Raw genomic sequence first — 13,450 nt, forward strand, 5'->3', positions numbered from 1 at the left:
CAAATTCCAATTTTATTTCTGCTGCAGAATTTTATCATCAAAACCGTCAAGGACAACAAAGAAAATTATTGGATTGGACTAACGGATCGCGCTGAGGAAGGGAAATGGAAATGGGTGGATGGAAGCACAGCGAGGTGAGAAAACAGGAGAGTGGGTTAGTATGGGATTGATACAGGGCTATGGGGAGAATGGGAGACAGTGGGGTTAATTTGGGATTGATGGGACTTCCGGTGGCGGCTATGAGGGAGTGAGTCGCATATTTGGTGGCTCTCACTCCGGCTTGCTTTTTGGACCTGGTTTCCCGACTTTTCGGAACTTTTGAGCGCTAGAAAAGACAGCCACAAAGTTACTGATTGAAGTGTGCGGAGCTGTATGGAAACAAAGGAGAGCAGAAAGCAGCGAAAGCAGGAAAAGAAGGGGCAGAGACAAAGTGGTGTGGGAGCTGACCCGGGACCAAAGATGGCTGACCGGACCACTGACCAGACGATCCAAGCAGCGCTGGACAATATGCTGCAGGTCATAAAAGGAAGTTTTGAAGACTTGAAGCGGGATAACTTCGAACCGCTGCAGAAAGTGGTGGAGCAAGTGAACCAAAGGCTAGAGGCCCAGGACAAAAAGGTCAAGGAGCTGGAGCAAGCGGTGGAGGAACAGGCAGACAAACAAACGATCGCTGCAATAGAGATAGATGGGTCGAAGGAGCGACAGAGAAAGCTGCTGGACAGAATTGAAGACCTGGAAAACAGAGCCCGCAGACAGAATTTGAGAATGATTGGCCTCCCAGAGGGGGCCGAAGGAGCGCCCCCCCCCCCCGGACCAGTGGTGGTCAGGTTCCCCAGGTTCACAGACAAGGGCAAAGAGTATGACGAGCTGTACATGGAACAACAATGTCCTGCGCATTTACCAAGACCTAAGTCAGGAGGTGGCCAGGCGGCGAGCAGCCTTAAAAATAATTCAAGAGATTTTGTTCCCAAAGCGCGTGAAGTTCGGTCTGCTTTTCCCGGCGCGGCTCTGGGTCACGCACCAGAGCCAGCATTACTACTTTATGGACCCCGATGAGGTGATGGAGTTCGCAAAGGATCAGGGACTGGTCCGAACTGAGGGCCCACGGACCAAAGTCAGAGTCTGAGTATTATTGTCTGTGGGACTTCTAGTTTTCTTGGACTGACTTTATATTTTTTGTTGCTTCACAGGTACTTTGTAGTTGCCTTTTTCCATTTTTGCTGCCTCTGGGTACAATGGGCGAGGGGGGTGGGACGGGTGCCCCCCCCCCCCCTCTCTCTTTTGGGTTGTCTTTTTGCTTTTTCTTCGTGTTTTTCTCATTTTGGAGCTTCCAACGTAACAGAAATTTGGCCGGGAAGCAATGGGGGTTAAAGGTATTGGATGTAGGTAATGTCAGAGGACTAAACGGGCCAGTCAAACGTGTGTTCGTGCATTTGCGGGCTCTAAAGGCGGACGTAATCATGCTGCAGGAGACACATCTGAAAGTGACTGACCAGACCAGACTAAGGAAGGGCTGGATTAGCCAGGTCTTCCACTCGGGCTTGGACTCTAAGTCCAGGGGGTGGCAATCATGATCAATAAACAGGCTCAATTTGAGGCGGAGGGCACGATTGCAGACGGAGGTAGTAGATTTCTTATGGTCCGGGGTATGCTTGACGTGGGTACTGTGTTGCTGTGTGTTTTTATTATTAATGCGTAGCAAGGGGTGATCGGTATCACTCAAATGTTTACACAACTGGAACAGCATTACAGCTGGAGCGGTCTCGGGTCTTTGTTTGTTGCCCTTGTATTTTTGTTTGAACTCCCTTACTGCAGGGAGACTGCTCGAGCAGGACACATCAGGGGGATGGGTGTGGATGTGTGGGGGGATGAGCTCGGGGGAACACTGGGAGCGAGACAAGTGGGCGCCGGAGGAATGAGTCACCGGGCTAGCGGGAAGCTAGTCAAGGGAGTCAGGTGGGGGGGATGCATACAGTCAGTACATGGCAGGGGTCGGGTTACAGAGGGGTGTTATTGTTAGGGGGGGGAGGGGGGGGGAAGTTATTTTGCTGACATGGGAGGGATTTAAAGTAGGTAACAGAGTGGAGGTCGGGGGTGGGAGCTGCCAGGAGGCGAACTGGAAGGGGCGCGGCACATGGACTGGGGGCAGGCCCAAGAAGGGGGATGGTTGATCGGCAAGTGGGGGGGGGGGGGGGCAGGTGCCCTCCAACCAGGCTGATCACCTGGAATGTGAGAGGACTAAACGGGCCAGTCAAACGTGTGTTCGTGCATTTGCGGGCTCTAAAGGCGGACGTAATCATGCTGCAGGAGACACATCTGAAAGTGACTGACCAGACCAGACTAAGAAAGGGCTGGATTAGCCAGGTCTTCCACTCGGGCTTGGACTCTAAGTCCAGGGGGTGGCAATCATGATCAATAAACAGGCTCAATTTGAGGCGGAGGGCACGATTGCAGACGGAGGTAGTAGATTTCTTATGGTCCGGGGTATGCTTGAGGAGGTGAGGGTAGTCCTGGTGAATGTATATGCTCCAAATTGGGACGACGCTGATTTCATTAAAAGGGTGCTGGGGAAAATTCCAGACTTAGATTCACGCAAGCTGATCATGGGAGGGGACTTCTACACGGTCCTCGAACCCGGACTAGACAGGTCATGCTCCAGAATGGGTAGGCTCCCAGCGATGGCAAGGGAACTGAGGAGGTTCATGGAGCAGATGGGGGGGGGGGGGGGGGGGGGGAGGGGGGTAGACCCATGGAGAGCCAGACTGCCGACGGGAAGGGAATATTCGTTCTACTCGCATGTTCATAAAGTATATTCTAGAATCGATTTTTTTATCATGAGCAGGGACTGTGTAGGCGGGGTAAAAAATACGGAGTACTCGGCGATCACCATCTCGGATCATGCCCCACACTGGGTTGACCTGCAGGTCTGCAAAGGGAGCTACCAGCGCCCGCAATGGAGGTTGGACGTAGGATTGCTAGCGGAGGAGGGGGTGTGTGAGAGACTGCGGAAGTGCATGCAGGACTACCTGCAGGTTAATAACACAGAGGAAGTCTCAGCAGCGACCCTGTGGGAGGCGCTGAAGGCGGTGGTAAGGGGGGAGCTGATTTCAATTTGGGCCCACAGAGATAGAACAGATGGAGCTGAGATGGACAGACTGGTCAAGGAGATCCACTGGACAGATAGGGAATACGTAGAGGCCCCAAGGGAGGACCTACTTAGAGATAGACAGAGACTGCAGGCCGAGCTGGGAGTGTTGTCTACGAGCAAGGCAGTGGAGCAACTCAGGAAGGCAAAAGGTGTGGTTTATGAGCATGGGGAGAAAGCTAGCAGAATGCTTGCGGAGCAACTCAGGAGGAAGGAGGTGGCCAGAGAAATAGGCAGGGTAGTGGACGGTATGGGGAACAGAGGGGATGACCCGTCAGGACTGAACAGGGTGTTTTGGGAGTTTTACAGCAAGCTCTATACCTCGGAACCCCCTGGGGAGCCGGAGGAGATGAAGCGTTTCTTCGACGGACTGACCTTCCCTAAAGTGGGTAGGGGGCTGGTAGACGGACTGGGGGCCCCGATCAGAGCTGAGGAAGTACTGGGGGGCTTGAAGGCCATGCAGTCGGGTAAATCCCCGGGGCGGAATGGATACCCAATGGAGTTCTACAAAAAGTTCTCGGAGATAGTGGGGCCGATGCTGACTAGGGTATTTAACGAGGCGAGGGACAGAGGGACGCTACCCCCGACGATGTCACAGGCTACCATTTTGATGATATTAAAACGGGATAAAGACCCGGAAGCGTGTGGGTCATTTAGACCAATCTCGACGCCAAGCTCCTGGCTAAGGTCTTGGCGCTTAGAATTGAGGACTGTGTCCCGGAGGTGATCGGGGAAGACCAAACAGGGTTTGTGAAAGGCAGACAGCTGGTAGCCAACTTGAGAAGACTACTCAATGTGATCATGATGCCCCCGGAGGGCAGAGAGGTAGAGGCAGTGGTGGCAATGGATGCCGAGAAGGCTTTGACCGGGTGGAGTGGGACTATTTGTGGGAGGTACTCAGACGGTTTGTGTTCGGGTAGGGCTTTGTTGACTGGGTTAGACTATTGTACCAGGCCCCAAAGGCTAGCGCGAGGACAAATAGGACAATATCAGAGTACTTTAGACTACACCAAGGACCAGACAGGGATGCCCACTCTCCCCGTTGCTGTTTGCGCTGGCCATAGAGCCGCTGGCGATGGCCCTGAGAGCTGCGAGGGGGTGGAAGAGAATGATTAGGGGAGGGGTGGAACACAGGGTATTGCTGTATGCGGACGACCTGCTCCAGTACGTATCGGACCCGCTGGCTGGGATAGACAGTATACTAGGAATACTGAGAGAATTTGACAGGTTTTCAGGGTACAAACTGAACATGGCTAAGAGTGAGATGTTTGTAGTGCAGGCGAGGGGCCAGGAGAACAGGTTGAAGAGGCTGCCATTTATGATGGTTGGAGAAAGTTTCCGATAATTAGGGATACAGGTGGCACGAGACTGGGGAAGGCTGCAGAAGCTAAATTTGACTAGAGTGGTGGAACAAATGAAGAGCGAGTTCAGGAGATGGGATGCACTCCCGCTATCACTTGCGGGGAGAGTGCAGACGGTAAAGATGACAGTCCTCCAAAGATTCCGGTTTATTTTTCAGTGCCTCCCGATTTTCCTCCCGCGGTCCTTCTTCAAAAGGGTCAACAAGATTATCATGGGCTTTGTCTGGGCGGGGAAGTCCCCGCGGGTGAAGAAAGCGATGCTTGAGAGGAACCGTAGCGAGGGGGGGCTGGCGCTGCCGAACCTCAGCAACTACTACTGGGCAGCCAACATAGCCATAGTAAGGAGTTGGATGGTGGGTACGAGGTCTACTTGGGGGTGAGTGGAGGCAGCTTCGCGCAGGGGCATCAGTTTGGCAGCCCTGGTCACCATCCCCCTACTGCTCCTGCCGGCCAGGTACTCCACCAGCCCGGTAGTGGTGGCAGCCCTGCGAATCTGGGGCCAGTGGAGGAACCATGTAGGGGAGGTGGGAGCATCGGTCTGGTCTCCAATATGCGACAACCACCGATTCGCCCCTGGGAGTATGGACGGTGGATTCCGAACGTGGCGGCGGGCGGGGTTGGGAAGGATGGGCAATATGTTCTTGGGGGGGAGCTTCTTGAGAATGAGGGCCTTGGAGGAGAAATTCGGACTAGTCAGAGGGAATGACTTTCGGTACTTGCAAGCGTGTGACTTCATACGTAGGCAAGTCCCATCCTTCCCACGCCTCCCGCCAAATGGGATCCAGGACAGAGTAGTGTCTAGGGGAGAGGTAGGAGAGGGGAAAGTCTCGGATATTTACCGTGAACTTATGAAAGGGGAGGAGTCCCAGACAAAGGAACTGAAGCTCAAGTGGGAGGAGGAACTCGGCGAGGAGATGGAGGAGGGGGTATGGGCGGAAGCCCTGAGTTTGGTATATTCAACTGCAACATGTGCTCGGCTCAGCCTGATTCAGTTCAAGGTCGTCCACCGGGCCCACATGACGGTGGCCCGGGTGAGTACATTTTTGGGGGTGGGGGACAAATGCGCTAGGTGTGCGGGAGGGCCAGCGAATCAGGTCCACATGTTCTGGCCATGCCCAAAACTTAGGAGGTACTGGGAGGGATTTGCGGACGTCATGTCCCAGGTGCTGAAAACTAGGGTGGTGATGAGCCCAGTGGTGGCAATTTTGGGGGTCTCGGAAGACCTGCGGGTCCAGGAGGAGAGGGAGGCCAACGTCTTGGCCTTTGCTTCCCTGGTAGCCCGGCGACGTACACTGCTGGCTTGGAGGGACTCAAAGGCACCAAAGACCGAAGCATGGCTCTCGGACATGTCGAGTTTTTTAGGGCTGGAAAAAATTAAGTTCGCCTTAAGAGGATCTGTATTAGGGTTCACCCGAAGGTGGCAACCATTCATCGACTTCTTTGCGGGGAATTAAATGTCAGCAGTGGGGGGGGGGGGGGGGGGGGGGTAGATTAGAGTAGAATAGGAGGGATCAATAGGCGGGTACTGTTTATGAGAGAGGAGTGGTCTTGTACACTGTAATTGTTTACAATGCCAAAAATACCTCAATAAAATTGTTTATTAAAAAAAATAAATTTGGGATTGACATTGGGCTATGGGGAGAGCATGGGGCAGTGGGGTTAATTTGGGATTGATACAGGGCCATGGGGAGAAAGCGGGGAAGTGGGATTAGTTAGGGATTGATAAAGGGTTATGGTAAGAGAGTGAGACAGTGTGGCAAGGTAGCACAGTGGTTCGCACTGTTGCTTCACAGCACCAGGGTTCCCGGCTTGGGTCACTATCTGTGTGGAGTCTGCACATTCTCCCGTGGGTTTTCTGCAGGTGCTGCGGTTTCCTCCCACAAGTCCCGAAACACATGGGGCGGGATTCTCTGAGCCCTTGGTCGGGTCGGAGAATCGCCGCGACCGGCGCGAATCGTGCCACGCCGCCCCGACGCCGGAACCCTATTCTCCGGCGCCATTGTCGCCGGCGTGGTGCCAGCCAGGGGCCGCTCTATGGCCCCCCCCCCCCCCCCCCGCGCGGGATGGGCCAAGCGGCTGCAGCGAAAAACCCGAGTCCCACCGGCGCCGTTCTAACCTGGTCTTACCCGGTGGGACCTCGGTGTGGTAGGGTCCGGGGGCAGCCTGTGTGGGGGTGTGCCCGGCCTCGGGGGTGGGGGGGGGCCTCCGGTGTGGCCTGGCTTGCGATCAGGGCCCACCAATCGGCGGGCCGGCCTCTCGGGCTGGGGGCCTCGCTGTTCTGCGCCGGCCCCTGTCGCCCTACACCATGTTTCATCGGAGACAGCGTGGAGAAGGGAAACACCACGCATGCGCGGAAATCGCGGCAGCGCGGACCAGCGGCGCACATCTGACACCCGGATCGGCAGCTGGAGCATCGTGGGTTGCTCCAGTGCCATTCTGGCCTCAGGATCAGAGAATCCCGCCATGATTTTAGATAATTTGGACATTCTGAATTCTCCCTCAGTATATCTGAACTGGCGCCAGGGTGTGGGGAACGAGGGTGTTTTCACAGTGGCTTCATTGCAGTGTTAATGTAAGCTTACTTGTGACAATAATAAAGATTATTATTAGATTGGGATTAATGCGGGGTTATGGGAAGAGAGTGTGGCCGTGGCATTTATTTGGGAGTGATACAGGGCTATGGGGAGAGTCTGGGGCATCGGGATTCATGTGGGGATTTCTGTGGGTGGCACGGTAGCACAGTGGTTAGCACTGTTGCTTCACAGCTCCAGGGATCCAGGTTCGATTCCCAGCTTGGGTTATTGTCTGGGCGGGGTTTGCACATTCTCCCCATGTCTGCATGGGTTTCCTCCAGGTGCTCCAGTGCAGGTTAGGTGGATTGGCCATGCTAAATTTCCCTTCGTGTCCAAAAGGTTTAGATGGGGTTGCTGGGTTACAGGGATAGGGTGGAGGTGTGGTCTTAAGAGGCTGCTCTTTTCAAGGGCCGGTGCAGACCCGATGGGCCGAATAGCCTCCTTCTGCACTGTAAACTCTATGGTTCTACACAGCTGTGGTGAGGGAACATGGCAGTGGGATTAGTTTGACGATTGATACAGGGTTTTGAAGAAAGAGTGGGTCAGTTGGAATAGTTTGGGTAGTGATGTAGGGCTACAGTGAGTGAGCAGGGCATGTCAATAATTTTATGATTGATATGGGGCTATGGGGAGGGAGTGGGGATGTGGGATTAGTTTGGGATTAATACAGGTGTTAAGATACTGTTGTAAAACCCTTTTGGTCTACCCTGAGTTTTCCTTTTTATCCCCTCCCTGCTGCCTGTCTTCCGGTTAAGCTGCGGCAGTCTAGGGCCAAATCTTGATAGATTAGTACGAATTATTTGTTAATTCACTGATGTTGCGACCCTGGGTCGAGGGGCTTTAATTGACCGCGCGCTCGCCCAGGGTGTGGTGACATAAATCGGGGCTCAAGTCCAGGATTTGAAACTTTAGATGGCAAATTTGGGTACCAAGTAAATTAGACAGGGACACCAGGGGCGGGTTTTTGGGTCCTGCCACGCCAGGTTTCTGGTTCAGCACGCCATTGGGATTCTCCGTTTTGCCGGCTGGTCAATGGGGTTTCCCTTTGTGAGGCAGTCCCATGCCATCGGGAGATTCCTGGTCTGCCAGCAAAACGGAGCATCCCGATGGCAGAGAATTCAGCCCCAGGTTTGTAATAAGATAACAGGATGACGATGGAAACTATATTTAGCTTTCGCATTTCTATTAGAAATCTAGTGCTAGGAAATAGATAGTTAATAGTAACTTTGAAATTTAAAAAAATATATTTTTAATAAAAAACTTTTAAATTTTAATTTTAATTAATTGACGCAATGTCAGTTAGAGGGGTGCTGTGCTCTGACTGTGAGATGTGGCAGGTCTGGGAGGCTTCCAGCGTCCCGGATGGCTTCATCTGCAGAAAGTGCACCCACCTGGAGCTCCTCACAGACCGCATGGTTCGGTTGGAGCAGCAATTGGATGCACTTAGGAGCATGCAGGTGGCAGAAAGCGTCATAGATCGCAGTTATGTAAATGTGGTCACACCCAAGGTGCAGGCAGAGAAATGGGTGACCACCAGAAAGGGCAGGCAGTCAGTGCAGGAATCCCCTGTGGTTGTCCCCCTCTCGAACAGATATACCCCTTTGGATACTGTCGGGAGGGATAGCCTATCAGGGGAAAACAGCAGCAGCCAGAGCAGTGGCACCACGGCTGGCTCTGATGTTCAGAAGGGAGGGTCAAAGCGCAGAAGAGTAATAGTAATAGGGGACTCTATAGTCAGGGGCACAGATAGGCGCTTCTGTGGACGTGAAAGAGACTCCAGGATGGTATGTTGCCTCCCTGGTGCCAGGGTCCAGAATGTCTCCGAACGGGTAGAGGGCATCCTGAAGGGGGAGGGCAAACAGGCAGAGGTCGTTGTTCATATTGGTACTAACGACATAGGCAGGAAGGGGCATGAGGTCCTGCAGCAGGAGTTCAGGGAGCTAGGCAGAAAGTTAAAAGACAGGACCTCGAGGGTTGTAATCTCGGGATTACTCCCTGTGCCACGTGCCAGTGAGGCTAGAAATAGGAAGATAGAGCAGCTAAACACGTGGCTAAACAGCTGGTGTAGGAGGGAGGGTTTCCATTATCTGGACCACTGGGAGCTCTTCCGAGGCAGGTGTGACCTGTATAAGAAGGACGGGTTGCATCTAAACCGGAGAGGCATAAATATCCTGGCCGCAAGGTTTGCTAGTGTCACACGGGAGGGTTTAAACTAGTATGGCAGGGGGGTGGGCACGAGAGCAATAGGTCAGAAGGTGAGAGCATTGAGGGAGAACTAGGGAATAGGGACAGTGTGGCTCTGAGGCAGAGCAGACAGGGAGAAGTTGCTGAACACAGCGGGTCTGGTGGCCTGAAGTGCATATATTTTAATGCAAGGAGTATTACGGGTAAGGCAGATGAACTTAGAGCTTGGATTAGTACTTGGAACTATGATGTTGTTGCCATTACAGAGACCTGGTTGAGGGAAGGGCAGGATTGGCAGCTAAACGTTCCAGGATTTAGATGTTTCAGGCGGGATAGAGGGGGATATAAAAGGGGAGGCGGAGTTGCGCTACTTGTTCGGGAGAATATCACAGCTGTACTGCGAGAGGACACCTCAGAGGGCAGTGAGGCTATATGGGTAGAGATCAGGAATAAGAAGGGTGCAGTCACAATGTTGGGGGTATACTACAGGCCTCCCAACAGCCAGTGGGAGATAGAGGAGCAGATAGGTAGACAGATTTTGGAAAAGAGTAAAAACAACAGGGTTGTGGTGATGGGAGACTTCAACTTCCCCAATATTGACAGGGACTCACTTAGTGCCAGGGGCTTAGACGGGGCGGAGTTTGTAAGGAGCATCCAGGAGGGCTTCTTAAAACAATATGTAGACAGTCCAACTAGGGAAGGGGCGGTACTGGACCTGGTATTGGGGAATGAGCCCGGCCAGGTGGTAGATGTTTCAGTAGGGGAGCATTTCGGTAACAGTGACCACAATTCAGTAAGTTTTAAAGTACTGGTGGACAACGATAAGAGTGGTCCGAGGATGAATGTGCTAAATTGGGGGAAGGCTAATTATAACAATATTAGGCGGGAACTGAAGAACATAGATTGGGGGCGGATGTTTGAGGGCAAATCAACATCTGACATGTGGGAGGCTTTCAAGTAGCAGTTGAAAAGAATACAGGACCGGCATGTTGCTGTGAGGAAGAAAGATAAATACGGCAATTTTCGGGAACCTTGGATGACGAGTGATATTGTAGGCCTCGTCAAAAAGAAAAAGGAGGCATTTGTCAGGGCTAAAAGGCTGGGAACAGACGAAGCCTGCGTGGAATATAAGGAAAGTAGGAAGGAACTTAAGCAAGGAGTCAGGAGGGCTAGAATGGGTCACGAAAAGGCATTGGCAAATAGGGTTAAGGAAAATCCCAAGGCTTTTTACACGTACATAAAAAGCAAGAGGGTAGCCAGGGAAAGGGTTGGCCCACTGAAGGATAGGCAAGGGAATCTATGTGTGGAGCCAGAGGAAATGGGCGAGGTACTAAATGAATACTTTGCATCAGTATTCACCAAAGAGAAGGATTGGTAGATGTTGAGTCTGGAGAAGGGGGTGTAGATAGCCTGGGTCACATTGTGATCCAAAAAGACGAGGTGTTGGGTGTCTTAAAAAATATTAAGGTAGATAAGTCCCCAGGGCCTGATGGGATCTACCCCAGAATACTGAAGGAGGCTGGAGAGGAAATTGCTGAGGCCTTGACAGAAATCTTTGGATCCTCGCTGTCTTCAGGGGATGTCCCGGAGGACTGGAGAATAGCCAATGTTGTTCCTCTGTTTAAGAAGGGTAGCAAGGATAATCCCGGGAACTACAGGCCGGTGAGCCTTACTTCAGTGGTAGGGAAATTACTGGAGAGAATTCTTCGAGACAGGATCTACTCCCATTTGGAAGCAAATGGATGTATTAGTGAGAGGCAGCACGGTTTTGTGAAGGGGAGGTCGTGTCTCACTAACTTGATAGAGTTTTTCGAGGAGGTCACTAAGATGATTGATGCAGGTAGGGCAGTGGATGTTGTCTATATGGACTTCAGTAAGGCCTTTGACAAGGTCCCTCATGGTAGACTAGTACAAAAGGTGAAGTCACACGGGATCAGGGGTGAGCTGGCAAGGTGGATACAGAACTGGCTAGGCCATAGAAGGCAGAGAGTAGCAATGGAGGGATGCTTTTCTAATTGGAGGGCTGTGACCAGTGGTGTTCCACAGGGATCAGTGCTGGGACCTTTGCTCTTTGTAGTATATATAAATGATTTGGAGGAAAATGTAACTGGTCTGATTAGTAAGTTTGCAGACGACACAAAGGTTGGTGGAATTGCGGATAGCGATGAGGACTGTCGGAGGATACAGCAGGATTTAGATTGTCTGGAGACTTGGGCGGAGAGATGGCAGATGGAGTTTAATCCGGACAAATGTGAGGTAATGCATTTTGGAAGGTCTAATGCAGGTAGGGAATATACAGTGACTGGTAGAACCCTCAAGAGTATTGAAAGTCAAAGAGATCTAGGAGTACAGGTCCACAGGTCATTGAAAGGGGCAACACAGGTGGAGAAGGTAGTCAAGAAGGCATACGGCATGCTTGCCTTCATTGGCCGGGGCATTGAGTATAAGAATTGGCAAGTCATGTTGCAGCTGTATAGAACCTTAGTTAGGCCACACTTGGAGTATAGTGTTCAATTCTGGTCGCCACACTACCAGAAGGATGTGGAGGCTTTAGAGAGGGTGCAGAAGAGATTTACCAGAATGTTGCCTGGTATGGAGGGCATTAGCTATGAGTAGCGGTTGAATAAACTCGGTTTGTTCTCACTGGAACGAAGGAGGTTGAGGGGCGACCTGATAGAGGTCTACAAAATTATGAGGGGCATAGACAGAGTGGATAGTCAGAGGCTTTTCCCCAGGGTAGAGGGGTCAATTACTAGGGGGCATAGGTTTAAGGTGAGAGGGGCAAGGTTTAGAGTAGATGTACGAGGCAAGTTTTTTACGCAGAGGGTAGTGGGTGCCTGGAACTCGCTACCGGAGGAGGTGGTGGAAGCAGGGATGATAGTGACATTTAAGGGGCATCTTGACAAATACATGAATAGGATGTGAATAGAGGGATACGGACCCAGGAAGTGTCGAAGATTGTAGTTTAGTCGGGCAGCATGGTCGGCACGGGCTTGGAGGGCCGAAGGGCCTGTTCCTGTGCTGTACATTTCTTTGTTCTTTGTTCTTTGAAACAGCTAATCATTTTCTCCAGGTTTAACACTTTTCGTTGGTTTACTTAATTAAGTTTCATAAGAAGAAGCTTGTCGAGTTGGCAGGTGAATTACAAATGGAGGTACCAGCTAGAGTTACAAAGGTGGAGGTGGCGATTTCTAAGCATTTAAATTTGATACAGGTGCCAGGAGCACAGGGAAGCCGACTTTGGCGTGTAGCATCAGAGACTTCGTCAAGTGGGGAAACGGAGCTGGAGAGAACCCGGTTACAGTTAGAGCACGAAAGGGAATTTCCACAAATGGAGATGAAGCAGAAAGAAATGGAAATGAGGAGAGAGGAAAGAGAGCGAGTTCCAGCTTGTGGTACTGGCACAGAGTGGAAAGCTGCCAGAACGTAGAGGGGAGCCAAGTCCTGGAACAGAACGTTGTGATATGTTTAAATTTATGCAAACTCCCAAAATTTGCAGAGAAAGAAGTCCTTTGGGCTTTCGAGAAAATAGCGACCCAATTGGAGTGGCCAAAAGGGAAGTGGACATTACCCCTGTAGAGTAAGTTGACAGGGGGGGCACAGGACCTTTATGTCAGAACAGGAGTCTCGAGATTATGACACGGTAAAAAAGGCCATTTTGGATGGAAATGAATAGGTTCCCAAAGCATATAGACAGAAATTCCGGAATTTGAAGAGATTGCCGTGACAGACTTACGCAGAATTTGAGAGGGCTAAACAACAATTTTAACGGGTACGAGCATTGGGAGTTGCGACTACCTCTGAGACTCAGAGAGGTTATTCTCTTAGAGAAGTTTAAGAATTCTTTACTTTCAATCATAAGAATGCATGTTGAAGACCAGAGATCACAAACTGCTAGGCAGCAGCAATTATGGCTGACGATTACTTTTGTTCCATCACCCCCATAATTTTCAAAAGGATAGGAAGTGGGATAATGAGAGGATGGCGGGTAGCCAAGGTAAAGAATGGATCGCTGGGAAGGCTCCGAGATGTCCGCCTCAGACCAGGAATGAAGGTACTGGAAGTGGAAGTGAGACTTAGAAGCCTAGGTGTTACCATTGTAACAAGGTGGGACATGTTTGGCTGGCATGCTGGAAGTTGCAGGGAAAGCCCATGGCCCTGGTGGTGGTTTGGAAGGAGGATTCTGA

At 51.5% G+C, this 13,450-nt stretch overlaps 1 protein-coding gene across 1 annotated transcript in view; it reads left to right on the top strand.

Moving 5' to 3' along the window:
• Positions 1-13,450, top strand: part of LOC140392868 (C-type lectin domain family 4 member E-like) — a 397,188-nt gene that overhangs the window by 234,438 nt on the left and 149,300 nt on the right. Inside the window, exon 7 of the mRNA XM_072478611.1 lies at positions 28-134. Coding sequence (XP_072334712.1) covers positions 28-134 — 107 coding nt within the window. The remainder of the gene's footprint in view (positions 1-27; positions 135-13,450) is intronic.

The sequence above is a fragment of the Scyliorhinus torazame genome, chromosome 16, assembly GCF_047496885.1.
Source record: "Scyliorhinus torazame isolate Kashiwa2021f chromosome 16, sScyTor2.1, whole genome shotgun sequence".
In the NCBI taxonomy this organism is placed as follows: domain Eukaryota; kingdom Metazoa; phylum Chordata; class Chondrichthyes; order Carcharhiniformes; family Scyliorhinidae; genus Scyliorhinus; species Scyliorhinus torazame.